Below are 21452 nucleotides of genomic sequence, written 5' to 3'. Positions count from 1 at the left end.
TAAATCTATAATGGTAAATTACATTGGTGACCTCTCGCTTTCTCTCCCGCATGACCCGCCCGGAGCCGACCACTGGGGCTGAGAGGCCGCGTCTGTGGCCCTTGTGGCTAAGGGGATCAGAGGGTATGGAGAGAAGGCAGGTACGGGATACTGAGTTGGATGATCAGCCATGATCATATTGAATGGCGGTGCAGGCTCGAAGGGCCGAATGGCCTACTCCTGCACCTAATTTCTATGTTTCTATGTTTCTATGTCTGCCGCCGTACCCCCACTAGCTGCTGCCGTTGCTCCCCCTCCAGCTGCTGCCGTTGCTCCCCATCCAGCTGCTGACCACCAGAGCCTAGAGGCCGCGGCTGCCACCGCTCCCCCACCAGAGTCAGCCCCCCGCCCCCAGCATCACCAGCACCACCGTCCATCAACCACCGGCCGTCAGCTACCCGACACTCCGCCGGCCGCTCAAGTCCTAGCCTCCCGAACAAGCGGGCCTATCTGGGGCAGTTGCCCGAAGACATACTTCTGCTCCTCACCGGCGCGGACCCCGGTAGAAGCTCCATCCCTTTTCGACCTCTGCGCTCACGTTCTACCTGTAAATTTACGAGTCTGGCTGCCGCGTTTTGTCAGCCTGCTCGTTTTCCTGCCTCCGGTTCTGGGGGGGGGGGGTGGTCCTGTGGCGGCATCCGTTGGTTGGGCCACTAGCTACACGAACCCTCAGCAGTTGGGGGTAGGGTCACGTGACTGGGCAATGGCAAGGAGGAGTTGTCACCGGGTATAGGGGTGTGTCCTGGTATATGTAACGAGCCCCGGGACAACCCTCTTTCTCTCTCTCTCTCTCTCTCTGACTTCGACCTGACCAGCTCTTTTCTCTTTGGGTGAGTATCCTTCCACCTCAGCAAGAGCTCAACTCGAGCCGCAGCAGCAGCAACAACTTTGTGATAGAGGACCAACGTGCATGTATAACGCATCTATTGTGTGTGAATAAAGTAACCCGTTTTTTCACCACGTTTGGTGCCTCTACAAAACAGTAATTTTCCATTAACTGTGCCGCTATAGTTTTACCAAAATCTGCGAGTTAAAATCGGGTGACATGCATTTCTCTAAAACCTTAAATATTTCTCCAAGAACATGATAGCAATTTGCAAACGATAGACAAGTTACACAGTTCATAATGGCAAATGTGTTCTCTGAACTTGTTCTGATCTTTCCTAATTTCAATCTATTAAAATTCTCCTCTTGCTCAATAAGCTCTCCAGCCTTCCCTTCGATGCAGCCACACTATTTTCTTCACCATGGTAGCTTTTAACACATATTTACTATTTTTCTTCCTTTCCTGGATTTCAGGATGACCATGCTGATGGAGTCCACGCCGACAAGTGATCACCCCGTACACTAGCACTATCCTACACACTAGGGACAATTTACAATTTTTACCAAAGCCAAATTAAACTTTATACGGTGTGTACAGCAGCAGAGTTGCTACCTTGCAGTGACAGAGGCCCGGGTTCAATCCTGACCATGGGTTCTGTCAATACGGAGTTTGTACGTTTACCTTGTGACCTGCATGGGTTTTCTCAGAGATCTTCGGTTTCCTCCCACACTCCAAAGACATACAGGTTTGTAGGTTAATTGGCTTGGTATAAGTGTTAATTGTCCTGAGTGTGTGTGGGGTAGTGTTAATGTGCGGGGATCGCTGATCGGAGGGCTGAAGGACCTGTTCTGCGCTGTATCTCCAAACTAAACTGCAAACCTGCACAGCTTCAGAATGTGGGAGGAAACCTGAGCACCCAGAGAAAACTCAGAAGCACTCATAGTCAGGATCAAACCCAGGTCTCTGGTGTAGTAAGGCAGAAACTCTACTGCGTGCCACCGTGCCGTGGCTACCGTGGTGTGAAAATCATCAGCACTGCATGCAACCTCCATTGGGAAAGAAGTAGGAAGGATGTTATTATGCTGGAAAGAGTGCAGAGGAGCTGTACCAGTGTTTGAGGTATAAGGAAGGATTTGTACTGAAGGGTTTGAGATACAAGGAAGGATTTGTCCCACTACCCTGAAGCATAGGTGGCTGAGGAGTGATCACATAATAGTATACAGAATCATAAGAGGCATAGATAAGATCATTGTTTATTTCTGGGGTGGAGTCCAGAAATAGATGGCATAGCTTTACGAGAGAGGGAAAGATTAAAGATGGATCTGAGGGGACATTTCTTCAGGCAGAGCTTGGTGGGTATGCGGGATGAACTACCAGAGGAAGCTGTGAAGGTGGGTACAATGGTGATGTTCAAAAGACACTTACAGGTACATGTATTAGATAGGGGTTGGCACGGTGGCGCAGCGGTAGAGTTGCTGCCTCACAGCGCCGGAGACCCGGGTTCGATCCCGACTACGGGTGCTGTCGGTACGGAGTTTGCACGTTCTCCCTGTGACCGCGTGGGTTTTCTCCGGCTGCTCTGATTTCCTCCCACACTCCAAAGAACTACAGGTTTGTAGGTTATTTGGCTTTTGTAAAAATTGTAAATAATCCCTAGTGTGTAGGATAGTGTATGAGGTGATCATGGGTCAGTGCGGACCTGGTGGGTCGAAGGGCCTGTATCCATGCTGCATCTCTAAAATTAAAAATTGAAACTAGAAAGGATGCGGGATGTTAGCCAGAGGCAGATGCGATTGATCAGATTTGGTTGGCTTGTTGAGTTGGGCTGAAAGGTATGTTTCTGTCTGGTATAACTGTGTGACTAGGTCCTGTATTCACACAGGATTATGCCTGCAAGTTGCCACAACACTGCTTCTCAGTATATTTTGGCCCATTTTCACTAGTGCGAGGGAACACTGGTGTGGAATGCTTAGAACACAAAATACAGGTGAAATACAGATGCAAAGCAATGCAGAATTCATTGGAGAATATTGCAGTCTGGAGCATTCTGTGTTTTCATTCCTTAAGACTAGCAAATTTAAGTGCGTTGGAAGGAACTGCAGATCCTGGTTCTACACCAAAGAGAGGCACAAAATGCTGGAGTACCTTACCGGGTCAGGCAGCATCTCTGGAGAAAAGGAATAGGTGACATTTCAAGTTGAAACCCTTCTTCAGAGTCTTCTGTAGAAGAGGAAAAGACCCAGTCTGCACAAGGGTGTCGATCCGAAAAGTTACTTCAGCATTTTGTGTCTATTTTTAGCAAATTGAAGTTTGTCCTTGCTATGGTTAACATTTGGTTTATTAGATTTATAACTGCAGGCAAATTGAAACTCTCAGCCAAGATCTGCAGTAACTTTGGACAAAACAATATCAAAGACACAAGTTCTAATCAGCTCCTCTCTTTGATCACTCTTCTGAATCCAAATTGTGCTGTCTCTTACATCAAAGAGATTTCACAGATCAAAATGTGATTTTCAGAGAGAAATCTGTAGAACAAACAAATATAAATGCAAATACTCTTTACTAATCCTACCTTTGTGCATATATGTATAAGTTTGGGTTTAACGTGTTCAAAATATTTTATAGATTTGAGGGAACAACTATGAACTCAGATTAGGAGTTGTCTTTATAATCTATTTTTCTAAATTGTTGACGTAAGAAAATATTTTTAATGCTTTTTTTGGCAGACTTGCAAATAATAAGATTAATGTTACATTCAAGGCATCTTAGGTGCTGTGGCAATTGTAATACTTTTTGCTGTGTGGGGAACTTTACCAATATTTATTTGGCCCCACAGAAAGCCAATTGCTCTTATGACACAATGTTGAAAGTACATTGATTGTGTGCATAAAATCATGAGAGGAATAGATGGAGTAGATGCACAGAGTCTCTTGCCCAGAGTAGGTGAAACAATAAAACCAGACATAGGTGTAAGAAGGAACTGCAGCAGAAGGGTCTCGACCCAAAACATCACCCATTCCTTCTCTCCAGAGATGGTATCTGTCCCACTGAGTTACTCCAGCTTATGGTGTCTATCTTCGGTTGAAACCAGACATAGGTTTAAGATGAGCAGGGAAAGATTCCAGAGGGTCAGGAAGGATAACATTTTCACACAATGTCCGCTAGAGATGCTGCCTGACCTGTTGAGTTAGTTCAGCACTGTGTGGCCCATTTTATTCTTCTCAGGTTCTCATCAGCTTCCCCCAGATTCTCCTGCACACTGCGAGCAGTTTACAGTGACCAATTAACCTACCAATTTGTACACCTGAAATGTGGGAGGCAACAAACGGCATCACAGGGAGGACGTGATGAACTTTGGCCTTTGAGAGCAAGTCTCTATTAAAGATGTACGCATGGACTAGCACAGATATGCAGCGGTAGAGCTGCTGCCTTACAGCGCCACAGACCCGGGTTCAATCCTAACTAGGGGTGCTGTCGGCACAGAGGTTGCTCGTTCTCCCTGTGACCGTGTGGGTTTCCTCCGGGTGCTGCGGTTTCCACCTACACTTCAAAGATGCGAGTGTTTGTAGGTTAATTAACACTCTGTAAATTGCCCCTGGTTGTTGGGAGTGTACGCAAAAGTGGAGTGACATACTATGAATGGGTGACCGATGGTGATTGCGGACTCAGTCAGCTGAGGAGCCTGTTTCCGCGCTGTATCAAACATAACGTTTGAAATCATCCAGGAATAAATAAATAATCTGTTTTGCCAAATGATTTAAAATTTTGTTCCTGCAACATTGCAGATTTTGTGTTGCCAGCTTATATTGTACAAGCTCACTGCATCCGTCCACCACTGCAGTTCACTTTAGACTTTACAGCGTGGAAACAGGCACTTCAGCCCACCGAGTCTGTACTGACCAATGATCACCCCCCTACACTGGCACTTCATGGGACTATTTACAATTTACAGAGGCCAATTAACCTACAAACCTGCACGTCTTCGTAATGTGGGAGGAAACCGGAGCAGCCGGAGAAAATCCACAGTCACAAATTCCATACAGACAGCATCCGTACTCAGGATCGAACCTGGATCTCTGGCGTTGGAAGGCAGAAGCTCTACGCTGCGCCACAGTGCCGCCATAGAGCGCGCATTCACTTCCATTGATCCAATAATCCATCTCGCTGGACTATTTCTTTCAACCAGTCTTTGATAAGCAAATATGAAATATTAATGGAGTACCTGTACATGTCGGAGGGTCAGGTTGCCAGAAGAACCGATTGTCCAGCTGCACACACATAATCTTCACCATCCCTTGCAGCTGATAACCTGGATCACACTCGAAAGTCACAGTATCCCCAGGCTCTCTGCTGTCTCCACTCCTTGTGCCATTCTGAGGAACTCCAGGATCATTACAGGTGGTCGCTGTTGAAGCTGCAAAAAAATAAAAGAAATGATTATATATCTATATTATATATATATATGCACACAAAGGGAGCCAATATTACCTTGCTATCTCTACTCCTGTCTGTTCCAGTATTCTCACCTACTGGGAAGCCTTAAACCACAGGACACAATCCAGAAATCAGTGCAAGCTCTTTCGAGATGGGTCAGGGAACACCAATACACACAGCAGGTGACAAAAACTCAGTCTCCTTCAGCGGTGACAATTGATTAAACTACAATCGATAATTCTCTGCACCAAATACTACACCAATTCCTGTAAGGTTGTGCCTGAAATAGTCTTCTTAATTAGACCCACCAGGTGGAGCAAATATTGGAAAATCAAGAGGATTGGAGCACTCTGCTTTTTTTCTGCTTGGGTAAATTGTATTGGAAGGTCTATTGGCTGGATAGCTTTACTGACATCTGTTCAAGTCTGCTCAGTACATCTTGTGCTCCAGTGAACCTCTCCTTCCTTTGTGATAATCAATTTCATTTCATTTCAAACTTCCTCCCTCCCCCAAGCTGTTCACATTTTGATAATACTTTATTTTTTCAATCCGATTATTCCAAAACTATTAAAGTTGGCCCGAAGTTCCACTCATGCCAACACTTCACAGGAAACATTTAGAAACATGCTATAAAAGATTGCCAGTCATATTAATAATAAATCTAAACTTAAACTAGGAACTGCAGAGGCTTGTTTAAGAAACCAGAGGCTGGTTATAAAAAAGGCACAAAGCCAATGCAAAGGCTGGTTTACAAAAAAAGACACAAAATGCATGAGTAATTCAACATGTCAAACAGCATCTCTGGAGAACATGGATAGCTGACGTTTTGGGTCGGGATTCTTCTAAACTTATACCTCTCAAACGTTGTTACTTTTTTTACTTTAAGATGTTGGGATAAATATGAAATACTATCTTCAGAATAAATCACATTTAGTTGAGTTTAGTTTATTGTCACGTGTACCAAGGTACGGTGAAAAGCTTTCTTGGTGCATGCTATTCAGACTGAACATGATGACAATCAAGCCATCCAGTGTACAGATACAGGGATAAAGAGAATAATGTTTAGTGCATGATAAAGTCCAGTGAAGTCCAATTGAAGATCGTCCGAGGGTTTCCAATGAGGTAGATGAGAGGTCAGGATCGCTCTTTAGTTGGTGCTAGAATGGTTTAGTTGCTGTTAACAGCCAGGAAGAAACTGTCCCTGAATCTGGAGGTGTGCGTTTTCACACTTCTGTACCTCTTGCCTGATGGGAGAGGAGAGGAGGAAGTGACCTGGGTGAGACTGGTCCACGTCTCCTTGATACCATTTAAACAATTCAATGCATTTATTGTAATACAAATAGAGAAATTAATTATTTTTGAAATCACATTTTATTATTGATAAATAATTTCTGCAATAATATACTGTCATGTGGATTTATTTATTTTTCAGCTCTCCACCTCAGCCTATCATTGCTGCCATGCAGGCATACAAAGGGGGTGTCCAAGAGTCACACGGTGTGAAAATGGCCAATTTAATAAATTAATTTTTGACTCTGAATGAAAGGCAAAACTATTCATAAATCACAGTGTTATTGGAGCTGTTCAACATTATTAGAAAGGATTTAATAACTTGTTTGTCCTGCATAGGGTCTGCACAAATATGTTTTGTAATCATAGAAACAAAAAGTGCAGAAACAGGCCCTTTGACTCAATTTGCTCACGCTGAACCAACATACACCATCTGCACCAGTCCCACCTGCCTATATTTGGCCCATATCCTCCTAAACTTATCATATCCATGTACTTGTCCAAATGTTTCTTAAACGTTGTGATAGTACTTGCCTCAACCACCTCCTCCGGCAGCTCGTTCCATGCACCCAACCTTTGTGCAAAGAAATTCCGCTTCAGGCTCCCATTAAATCTTTCCTCTCAAATCTTAATCAGGTGTCCTCTGGGTCTCGATTCCCCTACTCTGGGCAAGAGACTCTGTTTATCCAATCTATTCCTTTCATGATTTTGTGCATCTTATAAAATTACTCTTCATCCTCCTGCACTCTAAGGAAAAGAGTCACAGTCTGCTCAACCTCATCCTATAGCTCAGGCCCCAGAGTCCTGGAAACATCCTCATGTTTTTTAATGCACCCTTTCCACCTTTCCAATATGTTTCCCGTAACATGATGACCAAAATTGAACCCAATATAATAAATGTGGCCTCACATTGTTTTATACAACTGTAACATGACCTTCCAATTTCCGTACTCAATACTCTGACTGATGAACGCCAATGTGCTGAAAGCCTTTTTGACCATTCTATCCACCTGTGATGTAATTTTCAAGGAACTACGTACCTGCTCTCCGTCAACCATTTCCATAAATTCCATCAACCATTCCTCAGCCCACCTGCCCAAGATCAAGATCCTGCTGCAATCTTTTGACAACCATCTTCACTATCTACAATACCATTCACTTTAATGTCCCAATTTTTGTAAACCAACATCCACCAGTTTTTTGTTTCTAGATTATTTATTTTAATAATTCCACTTTGGCCTCTTTGACTTCATGTGAGTCAAATTACTGGTCTTGGGCAATTCACAAAGGAAATGAAATAACAAGGGCCACTTTAAGTCATAATGTCATAAGTAATAGGAGTAGAATTAGGCCATTTGGCCCATCAATCGAGTAGACTTGATGGGCTGAATGGCCTAATTCTAGTCCTATCACATGACATTATGACTTAAGTGGCCCTTGTTATTCAATCACGGCTGATCCATCTCTCCCTCCTAACCCCATTTTCCTGCCTTCTCCCCATAACCTCTGACACCTGTACTAATCAAGAATCTATCTATATCTGCCTTAAAAATACCCACTGACTTGGCCTCCACTGCGTCTGTAGCAAAGAATTCCACAAATTCACCACCCTCTGACAAAATAAAAATTTCCCCATTTCCTTCCTAAAACAACATCCTTTAATTCTGAGGCTATGACCTGCAGTCCAAGATGCTCCAACTAGTGGAAACATTCTATCCACATCCACTCTATCCAAGCCTTTCATTATTCTGTATGTTTCAGTGAGGTCCCCCCTCATTCTTCTAAAGTCCAGTGAGTACGGGCCCAGTACCAACAAACTTGTCAGTACTACGGACCCAGTACCGATGAACATGGGTTAACTGACCCATTCTTGGGATCATTCTTGTAAACCTCCTCTGGACCCTCTCCAGAGCCAGCACATCCTTCCTCAGATATGGGGCCTCAGATAAGGTGATTATTCTACTCTAAATATTCAATGAACTATGAACAACGCTTGTAATTATACATGATTCTTTTACTTGAATTTCACAACAATGATGGAGTGCAGAACACATATCAAATATGATCAATTTATTCCATCAAATTGGCCACCCAATTGTTTTATTCCACTGAAGGCAAGGTGGGAGATTTTGCTTTTCCCATTTCAAATGCAAGCAACGAAGGTAATAGTGAAGATAGACACAAAGTGCTGGAGTAACTCAGTGGGACAGGCAACAACTCTGGAGAGGAATGGGTGACATTTCGGGCCAAGACCCTTCTTCAAAAGGTAAAAGTGATACCTCCTGCGCTCCCACCCTGAATTGCGTGCCATTATTAATACACAAATGTCTTCTGCAGTAAATCTGCACCTTCTGCCCCTTCCATCATGAAAGAGTCGGTCTTCAGTTTTCCCATTTATCCTATGAAAGTTGGATTCTACGACTGGACCTATCTGGAGATTACAAAGAGAACTACTATTGTTCCTCTGGGAATCGGGAACATCCACACAATGTTGGATGCTCCATAAATAATGAGTGTTTTATAAATCACACAGGGTGAGGGCAAATTTTCATCTGTTTAATTTCTGCGATTCGACAACATTGTTAATTTGCCTGTCACCTCAGCAGGCTTTCAAGGATAAACGCAACATTTCAGTTATTGACCTTGGAACATAACTCTGTTCAAGAAAGCATTGTAATGCTTTAATGTTTGATCTCTGAACTGTTAGCTGGACTCAATTCTTGCCAGTATTTGGTTGTCTTGTTATTATATTTTCCTATTGAATTATGCAGACTAATTTATTTAAAAAGAGTAATGTTGACCAAGCCTGTTTGTTTAAACAGAGGTCCCAGAGAGATTGCATTAGGTTGAATATTTTCTCACCCTCAACTACAATTACATTTTTCAGTCAAATTTGTTCACCGTAAAGATCAACATAATAATGTTTATGATCCACGTTTGTTTCAAAGCAAACGCAGACATAAAATGCTGGAGTAGCTCAGCGAGTCAGGCAACATTGCTGGAGAAATGGAAGTGTTGACGTTTCGGGTAGAGACCCTTCATCAGGCCCTTTAGAAACGGTGACCAATGCTTTTCCCACCACTCTTATTTACAACAGGCAATTCAAAGTTACATTTTTTCTGTACTGTATAGTCTAAAGTCTTCTGTTCTTATGGACACACATGCTTGGTAGACTGATGATGGACTGGAGAATCTCAGCAGGTCAGGCAGCATCTCTGGAGATAAAAGGATAGGTGACGTTTCGGGTCAGGACCCTTCTTCAGACAAAGTAGAGGTGGGAGAGGGGAGTTCCTACATCGACTATGGTGGGGGAAGTGGGGGAGGAGGGAGGGAGGGAATGCAGCGGTTACTAGAAATAAGAGAAATCAACGTTCATACCGCAGGGTTGTCAGTTGCCTACATTTTGTTTCAAACCACCTGGCCAAGACACAATCACTTCCACGGAGAAAATAGGAAAGCTGTTCCGTGGTATGAAAATATAGGCGCTCCTTGGTGGACAGGAACTTGACTCTTGTTTGGAGAAACAAGAAACGCCTGGCTGGTTTACAAAAAAAAAAAAAACTATTATTTTGATTTCTCGTCATCATCAATTTTCTCTTCTCTCAGATCGTGAGGAGAATGAGGGGTGATCTGGGATGATGAGGGGTGGTCTTATAGAAGGGCGGCCATGATGGCGCAGCGGTAGAGTTGCTGCCTTACAGTGCTTGCACCACCAGAGAACCGGGTTCAATCCCGACTACAGGTGCTGTCTGTGTGGAGTTTGAACATCCTTCCTGTGACCGTGAGATTCTCCAGTCCATCATCAGTCCACCAATCATTTGTGTCCATAAGAACAGAAGACTTTAGACTATACAGTACAGAAATAATGTAACTTTGAATTGCCTGGTGTAAATAAGAGTGGTGGGAAAAGCATTGATCACCGTTCCTAAAGGGCCTGATGAAGGGTCTCGAGCTGAAACGTCAACACTTCCATTTCTCCAAGATCTTCGGTTTCCTCCCACACTTCAAATACATACAGGTTTGTAGGTTACTTGGCTTGGTGTGTGTGTAAAATTATCCCTAGTGTGTGTAGGATCGTGTTAATGTGCGGGGATCGCTGGTCAGTGCGGACTCAATGGGCCGAAGGGCCTGTTTCCGCGCTGCATCTGTAAACTAAAAAAGCTAAATAAACGTACAAAATCATGACAAGAATAATCGGGTAAATGCACAGTCTCTTGCCCAGAGTCAGGGAATCGAGAACCAGTGGACAGAGGTTGAAGGTGAGGGGGAAATATTGAAATAGGAACCTCAGGAGTAACTTTTTTACACAGTGGGCGGTGGGTTATCAGGTGGATAGTTGAGGCAGGTACAACCGCAATTTTTAAGAAACATTAAGACAGCTACAAGGATAGGATAGCTTTAGAGGGATATGGGCCAAATGCAGGCAGGTGGGACCAGTTTAGGTACATTGGTCGGCATGGGCAGGTTGGGCTGATGGGCCTGTTTCCACACTGTAGGACTATAAATACCTGCTTCTAGAGATTTTGAGAGGGAAATCTCAGTTTTATTTCCTCATCAGTGCAAAACCTAAATATTATTGACTTTAATAAACAGAAACATGGTAAAGCAGTTGTTATGAATGACAGTGAACTATGGTATAATATTCGAGGTGCACAGGCAGGTAAAGAAGTCTACTGTCAACATATTAGTTAATCTAACCTTATTATCACCCCAAATATATGGAGTGAATTGACATTCGGCATTAGATTTATATAAAACTATTTTCATCAAAGTGTCAAAACACAAATGGAACATCAACACCATTATGCCCAACATGTTCATCTCTTGACATCATTACCTATCTGTATCTCCCGGCCTTCCTTACTTCTTTCAACCTACCCTTTTCCAGAAACAAATCGGTCTGAAGAAGGGTCTCAACCCGAAACGCCACCCATTCCTTCTCTCCAGAGATGCTGCCTGACCCGCATGAGTTACACCAGCATTTTGTGTCTATCTTCTATATTCCATTTAAACTGTTGCGTTCAGTCCAATGTAAGAACAAAATGATATATCCAAGTATAAAGTATAAATGATAAATCCAAGCAATTCAATAGATATTATAATTGAGCAGTAGAGCTACTTCTTTGATTTTCAAAGCAAGATTGTGGGGCCCTTTCATATCTTACAAAACTTGTTACTGAAAATATCATAAATCTCTCTGAATGCTCTTTAGCACATAGTCTGTAATCTATCTGCACAAGAGCAAAGGACACTGCTGATGAAAGCTATTTATATTACTTGGTAAAAAAAATCTGTCAAAAAGGTATTACCTTTTGGAACTCATAAGATTAATGTTGGAAGTGGCAAGGTAGTCAATTTCAAGACCATGTAAACATATCTAGAGGAAACCTAAAATAATTCCATTGAGGTGTTTGCAAAGTTTGTATCAAGATAATTTTCAAGTGGTTAAGGTTAATGACACATTACTTTGCCATTTGTGTCAGACAACATATTGGAACCTCTAACTTGAAGTAACCCTTGCTTTCCCTCTCTTTCCATTCTTCCCCCATCCGAATTCTCCGACCAGTTTGACTGTCCTCCTGATTACATTTAATCTTTATACTAGACCAGGTGCGGACCCATTGTGCTCGTCCCTCAGGCAATATTCACTGACCCATAGCCCCCAACTGCACAGGCGCGGCTGACCATTGTGAGGCGAGTCGCGGCAACCCTCCCCCAACTGTGCAGGCGCGGCCGTCAAGTGGGAGCACGACTGCAACTTTTTAAAAGTTCAAAATGGCAATAACTTGTAAAATATAACATAAATGTGAACGCATCTCACTCTCCCTCTTCAATCCCCTATCCCCCTCCTCCATTATCTTCCCTCTCCCCACCCTCCACCAACCCTCCTCTGCTTCCTCCCCTCACCCCCTCCCTCCCCGCCTCCATCTTCCCCCTCCCCTCCTCCATTACCTCACCATCCCTCTTCCAACCCTATCCTCCTCCATTCACCATCATCCCCAGCACTCTCTCCCCCTCCTCTTCACCCTCCCTCTTCTTTCCCCTCTCCTCCTCCCACACCTCCTCCTTCACCTCTCCCTCCCTCGCCTTTCTCGTACCCTCTGTCATCCCTTCCATAACCCCTCTCCCCTCCCTACCCCTCCTCACTCTCTATCCCCCACTCCCTACCTCACCCACTCCCCCCTCCTCTTGCTCTATCTATGAGGAAGAGCCGATCCTGGACTGACTGGACTCTGGTCCTGTACACGGGGGGGAAATGGAGGAGGACTGGCCAAATTTTTGTGCCTTCCACCACAGTGATGAATGCTGTGGTGGATGTTTGTGTTACAGTTTTATTGTGTGTTCTTTATTATTGTACTGCTGCTGACAACCCAAATTTCCACCAACCCTGGTTATGTGGCAATAAATTATATCTATCTATCTATCTCCCTTCTTCCCCCACTCTCCCTCCTTACCTCCCCCACTTTCCCCTCCCTCTCCCTCCCTAACCCCCTCCTCTCCCACCATCCCCCTCTCCCCCATCCCACACCCCACAATGAAAAACGCAATGTTTTTTTAAATGAAAGCTGCCCCCTAACCCACCCCCCCCCCCCCCAACAATGAAAATCACAATGTGTTTTTTTTAATGGAATTCTCAATGAAAATCATGTTTTTTCTTTATAACCTAAAAACAATGTTAGCTGTTAATGAAAACAGAAGCATTTGATTAAAATTGAGTTTTTTTGGAATCTCGATTTTTCATGTAAATTACTTCCGACCTTTCATGGGAGGAAAGGTGGCATGGTGATGCAGCAGTAAAGATGCTGCCTTACAGCGCCAGAGACCTGGGTTTGATCCTGACTACGGGAGCAATCTGTACAGAGTTTGTAGTTTCTCCCTGTGACCGCGTGGGTTTTGTCCGGGTACTCCGGTTTCCTCCCACGTTCCAAAGACATGCACGTTTGTAGGTTAAATGGCTTCTGAAAATTGTCTCTAGTGTGTAAGGGTGATCGCTGGTCAGCATGGACTCAGTGGGCTGAAGGGACTGTTTCCATGCTGTATCTTTAAACTCTAAAGTCTAAACTAAACTGCTGCATATTTCCAGCATTTCCTGCTTTCATTTCAGATTCCAAGTAACTGCAGATTTTGTGTACATTTCTTTGATACACAATTAGTTTTAGTTTTAATTTCAGTTTGTAGACAGTGAATAATGCATGGTCCTGGTGGCAATATTGGGAAACTATCTCCAATCTATCCACAATTGTCAGGTTAAGACAGGATGACAAGAGAGCTGTCGTGTTTGTTGTGCTTTAGTCCTAGTGATTGGTTACAATAATGGTTTCAATAATCTCACCACTGACGATAAGATAATCCAATTATCCCACAATAATTGCCTTATCTGTGCACTTACAGCCATGCTGCTTATAATACTTGCCTCCACTACATCCCTCCTGCCTCTAACAATCATTAGAACGCACTTCACTCTGCCACGTTTAATTCTGCGCCTACTTGGCACTCATTCTGTTACCGTTCATGCCCACCAGTTGCCCACAAACATCTTCCAAACATCATCTGCACCAAGGAAGTGTGACTGTCTTTAGACTTTGGAGATACAGTGCGGGAACAGGCCCTTCGGCCCACCGAGTCCATGCCGACCTGCGCTCACCCCATAAACTAGCATTATTCCACATACTAGGGTCAATTTACAGAAGCCCATTAACCTTCAAAATCTGTACATCTTTGGAGTGTGGGAGGAAACCAGAGCACCCGGGGAAAACCCACGCAGTCACAGAGAGAATGCGCAAACTCTGCTCAAACAGCACCCGTAGTCAGGATCGAACCCGGGTCTCTGGCGTTGTAAGGCAGCAACTCTACTGCTGCGCCACAGTGCTGCCCTGTCGCTGTCACATTGGTGAACCTGAAGGATTCTGCGCGTGATATCATGCAACAGGCGGTGACAGAGGGAATGTGGTAGTGCAGAAGATGGGGGAGGCGTTTTGGGTTGGATGGGTGGTTTTGACTGGGGAGACTAGGATGACTGGGAAGTTGGGACGGGGAGGGTTGAAGGTATTACGGGAGAAGGGGTAAGGGGAGGACTAAGGGGGAGGGAAGATTGATAGCAGGAGGGGACGTGGTGAAGGAGTATTGGAGAGAGGCAATGATTGGGTCAGTATTCAGTATTCAGTTCAGTATTTCTTTAATATCATTTCACTGAGTACTCGCATACACAGAGGAAATGAAAAAACGTTGCTCAATCGGTTTCCATTCAGTGTATAAATTTAAAATAAAATTAAAAAAAGGTGATGGAGTGAGTTTTATGGGTAAGAGGGTGACGAGGAATGGAGTGGAGTGACTGGGAAGGGGATGATGGAGAGGATTAGAAGTGATGGGAGGTCGCTTTGGCCACCATGTTATAGGTTTAGGTGGATATGAGCCAAATGCAGGCAGGTGGGACTAGTGTGGGTGGGACATATTGGTCAGTGTGAGCAAATTGGGCCAAAGGACCTGTTTCCACGCTGTGTGACTCTAATACCCTAGGGTTGACCAGGGAAGGGGTGACAGGGTGACAGAAATGGGTTGAAGGGTATGGGTTGACAGGGATGGGTGACAGAGAGTGGTGACAACAATGGACAAATGGAGGAGCTAATGAGGAGGGGTTGATGGGCTAGATAATGATGGGAGAGGAGGGTGACAGCTAGATGGCAACAAGGGAGATGGTGACAGAAAAGGGGTACGAGGGGTAGTTGGTGGTAGCCAGAGTGTGGAAGGGAGGGGGTAATGGGGAAGGCAGTGATGGGGAAGGAGTGACTGGGATGTTGATGAGGGAGTGTTTGATCAGTTTCCATGTTCAGTTCTTCCACAGGAAGACAAACACCATTCCCAGCTCATTATTTGTTGATTCAAGACAATATAATGATCCATAGTTCTGGAATAACTCAGCGGGTTGGGCAGAATCTCTGGAGAAAAAGAGTAGGTGACATTTCAGGTTAGGACCTTTCTTCAGAACTTCCAACCCGAAACGTCATTCATCCATTTTGTGTCTATCTTTGGTATAAACCAGCATCTGCAGTTCCTTTCCACACATATGCATGTTACTCATTTACACATCTACAGTTCTTTGCTTCTATATTATGATCCTTGTTGAGGCCCTTTCACCATTTTTCACATCTTTTATCTTCATATTGGGAATTCACTGAGAGACTGTTGCTAATTACAAATATTTAGAACATCGCTTCAGATTTATTACTAATCTCCATAAAAATAATACTTAATGAGCATCACAGCTCCATGTGAAATCAAGCAATGGTGCACATTTCCTAACTAGTTACATATGTGTGAGGTATTTTACATTTTTACCTACATTCACCGAGTCCCAGCAGTTTAAGAAAGTTCTATGTTCCACTTGATTTTCTAATTAATCTTTTACAATCATCAGTTGTTTGCCTCCCTTCTCTTTTAAATTCAACTCAATGATTCAATGATACTCTACCCTAACATGTACCCAAGTACAGTGAAATTCTCAGCTTTACGGAAGTAAAGTATGGAAAGGGTCACCGTTTATCTGGTGCTGACAAAGTTACTGAAGTAATCATTAGAGTACCTAGTTCACAAGTTATAGGAGTAGAAATAGTCTACTCCGCCATTCACTATTGGCTGATCTCTGCCTCCTAATCCCATTTTCCTGCCTTCCCCCCATAACCCTTGTCATCCGTTCTAATCAAGAATTTGTCTAGCTCTGCCTTAAAATCTTCCACTGACTTGGCCTCCACAGCCCTCGATGGCAATGAGTTCCACAAACTAATTACCTGTTGATTAAAGAGGTTCCTTCTCACCTCCTTTTTAAAAGAGCGCCCTGTAATTCTGATGCAATGACTCTCCCAGTGCAAACATCCTTTCCACATCCACTCTATGCCTTTCATTATTTTGTAAGTTTCAATGAGGTCCCCCCTCAACCTTCTAAACCCCAGAGAGTAGAGGCCCTGTGCTCTCAGATGGGAGTGGCTGCGCTGCCTTGCAGCTGCGGCTCGCCTGCAGTCCGTTTGTCTTTTCTGTTTTTTGTTTTCTTTTGTCCTGTTTTTGCGGTTTGTTTCGGTTTGTTTGGCTGTGTGTGTGTGGGGGGGTGGGTGTGGTGTGTTTTTTGGCTCTTCCTTCGGGGGGATGCGACTTTTCCTGCCGTATCCCCGTCTCCGTGTCCGTCTGCGCTGAGACTTATCGCGGAGCTGGCGGCCTCCAACTGCGACCGACCTCGAGACTGTGGAGGCTGTGGAGCAGAGCCAGGACTTACCAACGCGAGCCAGGCCGACTTCGGGGCTGTGTGGTTGCGGTGCGGCACAACTTCCGACCCGACTTCGGAGCCTCGGAAGCTCGGCTGCGGGCCAGTGGGCCAGTGGATGACATCATCGGGAGCTCGAGTTCTGTTTTCCGGAGCTCCCGCAACTACAGCTGCGTCCGCTGGACTGGAGGACGGCAGCTTCGGCAGCTTCGACCGCCCCGGGACACGGAGTTTGAACCGGCCCGTTTGCGGAGCTCGGATTCAGCCTGCGGGACTTACCTACCATCACCCGGCGGGGTCATAGCATCGGAGGCTTGAATTGCCTCAGCGCAGAGGGAGAGCAAGGAGGGAAGAGACAATGACTTTGGGACTTTAAACTGTGTTGAGTGTTTGTTATTTATTCTATGTTATGACTGCAGGCTAAACCATATTGTTTGTTTTGTTTTTGTTTTTGTCTTTTGTTTTTACCTTGTTTGGGATGTGTTTACCTTGTGTGGGACTAAAGATGGAAATTAGCTACTGGCTACAGTCTTGCATATTACATGCAAATGTTTATTAATATGCACTGTCCCTAATAAAATAAAATCAATTCAAATGCTCATCATATGCTAACCCACTCATTCCTGGAATCAAACTTTCTCTGGACCCTCTCCAGAGCCAGCACATCCTTCCTCAGATATGTGGCCCAAATTTGCTCACAGTACTCCACATGCAGCCTGACCAGCACCTTATAGAGCATCACATCTCTGTTTTTGTATTCCAGTCTTCTTGATATAAATGCTGGCACTGGGCCTCTACTCGAGTCCCGATGGTCCCTCTTTATCCTTGGCGGCTCCCACCCCCACCCTCCCCATCGACTCCCTGTTTGTTCTCGGCACCCATCACCCTCCCCCCAGCCGCCGAGTACCTTTTTGTTGTCGACAGCTCCCCACTGGGTCCATCCTTCATACTGATCCAATGTGTAAAGCATTTCTTCATAAATAATTTGAATTTTTCAACAAAACAGTCTACATTGAAATGCAAAATGAAGATGGTTTTGATGGATTTGGATGCGGTTCTACATTGGCCTTGGGCTCAGTGGTGAAATTGTCTTCATTGTATACAGCTTCTTTTATGACTTTCCTCTTTTCTGTCTCATCTGCTGCTTCTTCATGCTGGTCTCTCCCATGTTACCACTTCTAACTGCATCAATATTGCCGAGTGCTGGTTGAACCTTCCACTGTACTCAGCCCCGGAGCTCTGACATTCCCTCCCCCAATCTCTAACCTACTTTAAAACAACTTTAATTTAATGTATCAGAGATACAGTGTGGAAACAGGCCCTTTCGGGCCACTGTGCCCACGCCGGCCAGCGATCATCCAGGCACCAGTTCTATCCTTGCCGACTACGGATGCTGTTTGTACGGAATTTGTACATTCTACCCGTGACCTGCGTGGGTTTTCTCCGAGATATTTGGTTTCCTCCCATCTTCCAAAGACGTGCAGGTATGTAGGTTAATTGGCTTGGTGCATGTGTAAATTGCCCCTAATGTGTTTGGGATAGTGTTAATGTGTGGGGATTGCTGGTCGGCACGGACTCGGTGGGCCGAAGGGCCTGTTTCCGCGCTGTATCTCTAAACTAAACTAAACTGCACTCCAAGGACAATTTACAGAAGCCAATTAACCTAGAAACCTGCACTTCTTTGCCGTGTGGGTGGTAACTGGAGAAAGCCCATGCGGTCACAGGGAGAACTGGGCATCATTTTGGGTCAGATGGTGAAGAAGGCTCCTGAGATATAACATGGAAACAAGTCCTTCAGCGGACCAATGATCACCCATATGTTAGTTCTATCTACACAGGGACAATTTACCCTGTACAGACAACACCTGCAGTCAGGGTCGAAGCCAGATCTGACGTTGTAAGGCAGCAACTCACCCGCGGAGCCACAGTGCCGCCCAAATTCTACTTTAAAGTCTACATCTTTGACCAAATATTATAGTCGCCTGTTATGTGGTGCTGAATCAAATTTTCTTTGACACAGTTCCTTAGGAACGCAGTGCCTTAGGATTTTTCTTCCCCGACATTAAAAGAGCCAATTAAATGCAATTTATGTCTGTCGGAATAAACAGTAATAGGAGCTCTGGTATGATCCTAATAGATTTATTTTCTCAATCCCATTGTGGGAAAAGATTCATTTTTTGCCAATGTATTAAGCCATGGGGACCATAAAGTCGTTGGCTTTATCTTAGGTTTGCTTTAATTAAGTTCAGCTCCCTGGTTAAACACAACAATTTATCTTCATGATACCCATGCACCACAGGAAGAATGTGGACAATGTTCCCATTCATGATGCTACATCATTTGAGCTTCTAATCTAGGCTGACACTTCTCTGCAGTCGTGAGAAAATGCGTTCAGATAAAACATTAATCTGAAGTCCCGTCTGATGTTCAATGGGATGTTAGAGAAATAAAATCGGCAGCATTATTCAAAGCCAGACAACAGTAACACCGCTGGCCCCTGAATAACATTCATCACTCAACAAACATCACCACATAAACAGATGAACACATGACTTATTTAGTCACTGCTTGTGGGACTGAGGCATGACTGAAATGGTAGTTGTAGAATATCTCTGGACACGTTTCAGAAGTTATTGCTGGGCAGTGAGTGAGCAACATGGAGTGAGCGCGATCCCCCGAGAAAATCAAAGACCAGCACTCGCTGCAAACGTGTTCTCTCACTTTGTTTAGTTTAGTTTAGAGATATAGCGCGGAAACAAGCCCTTCGGCCCACCGAGTCCGTGTCGACCAACTATCGCCCCGTACACTATTTCTGTGCCCTGCACACTGCGGACAATTTACCGAAGCCAATTAACCTACAAACCTGCGCGTCTTTGGTATGTGGGGGGAAGCCGGAGCACCCAGAGAAACCGCAGAAACCAACCAGAGAGCAGTCCTGAGCTCCTATCTACCTCATTAGAAACCCTCAGACTATCATTAATTGGACTTTATCTTGCACTAAACATTATTCGCGTTATTTCCTTTATCATGTATCTGTGTGCTGTGGACAGCTCGATTGAAATCACGTGTTATCTTTCCACTGACTGCATGCAACACAAACCTTTTCACTGTACCTACATTTCACAGGGGTGGGGGAATAGCATAACTGTAGTGTTGCTGCCTTACAGCGCTAGAGACTCCCGGATTGATCATGACTACAGGTGTTGTCTGTACGCAGTTTGTACGTTCTCCCTATGACCGCGTGGGTTTCCTCCGGGTGCTCCGGTTTTCTCCCACGTTCCAAAAACATGCAGCTTTGTAAGTTAATCGGTTTCTGTAAATTGTCCCTTGTGTGTAGCATGGAATCAGTGTGCGGGGTGATCGTTGGTCAGGGTCGGCGCGGATTCGGTAGGCTGACGGGCCTGTTTTCATGCTGTATCTCTAAATAACTAACTACCTCGGTAAACATGACAATAAACAAAACTAGACTAAAACAAAAACAAAACAAAATGGCGATGTGTTCAGGGTGGGGGGAGGGGGGTAAGAAGACAATGGATGACCACCTACTTGAGAATTGAATGGAGAAGCCAGTCTTGCTGATGAAGAAGTCACTGTAAAACTGGAGTGTGATGGAATTAAATGTGGTGTGGATATCAGCAGGCAGTGACGAGCCACTCCACTCCTTCAGTAGAATGTCACTGTCGACTGGTCCGTCCCACACCTTCAGGATGTCATGTGAAGCCTCGGTGTCGAAGACAATAAAATGAAGGCTGGAAAAAGAAAAGGGAGACAAATAAATATCAGGGATCTGAAAGGTTTCTCCCCTTTATTCGGAGGTGGAGGCTGCTAATTTTGCACCAAAGATAGTAAAAAAAGCTGGAGTAACTCAGTGGGTAAGGTGGCATCTCTGGAGAAAAGTAGTAGGTGACATTTCGTGTCCAGAGATGCTGCCTGACCCGCTGAGTTACTCCAGCATTTAGTGTCTATCTTCAGTGTAAACCAGCATGTGCAGTTCCTTCTTACACTGCTACTTATGCATATGTTTATAAAGCTGCATGATAAAGCATATGCATATGTTTATAAAGCTGTATTAATATCTTTAAACAAACTACACTTCATTTTCTTTTTTTTAAAACATATTAGAAGAATAGATCGGGTAAACGCACAGAGTCTCTTGCCCATAGTAGGGAAATCGAGGACATAGGTTTAAGGGTTTAGGGGGATAGATTTAATAGGAACCTGAGGGGTAACATTTTTTACACAAAGGGTGGTGGGAATGAGCTGCCGGAGAAGGTAGATGAGCCAGGTACTATAGCAATGTTTAAGAAACATTTGGAGAGGTACGTGGATAGGACAGGTTTAGAGGGATATGGGTCAAATGCAAGCAGATGGGGCTAGTGTAGATGGGACATGTTGGTCGGTGTGGGCAAGTTGGGTTGTAGGGCCTGTTCCAATGTTGCTTGACTCTATAGACCCACCACCCTTTCAGGTTCCTCTTAAATCTTTCCTTTCCCAATCAATAATAGTCAATTGTGCTTTATTTGTCACATATGCAACTGCAGAGTAAAATTATTTTTGCATCCATTACACATGCAGGCACCACCATGTTCTGGCACCATTATTAAAAGTCAC

At 44.4% G+C, this 21452-nt stretch overlaps 1 protein-coding gene across 1 annotated transcript in view; it reads right to left on the bottom strand.

The window, feature by feature from the left end:
* csmd1 (CUB and Sushi multiple domains 1) overlaps positions 1-21452 on the bottom strand; it is a 501649-nt gene that overhangs the window by 382458 nt on the left and 97739 nt on the right. Inside the window, exons 15-16 of the mRNA XM_033020497.1 lie at positions 20388-20590; positions 5088-5279 (exon numbers count right to left, since the gene is read on the bottom strand). Of these exons, the coding sequence (XP_032876388.1) occupies positions 5088-5279; positions 20388-20590 (395 nt within the window). The remainder of the gene's footprint in view (positions 1-5087; positions 5280-20387; positions 20591-21452) is intronic.

The sequence above is a fragment of the Amblyraja radiata genome, chromosome 5 (genome assembly GCF_010909765.2).
Source record: "Amblyraja radiata isolate CabotCenter1 chromosome 5, sAmbRad1.1.pri, whole genome shotgun sequence".
Lineage (NCBI taxonomy): Eukaryota > Metazoa > Chordata > Chondrichthyes > Rajiformes > Rajidae > Amblyraja > Amblyraja radiata.
Note: the sequence above shows the minus strand (reverse complement) of the source record. Positions and strands in the feature narration are given on the sequence as shown.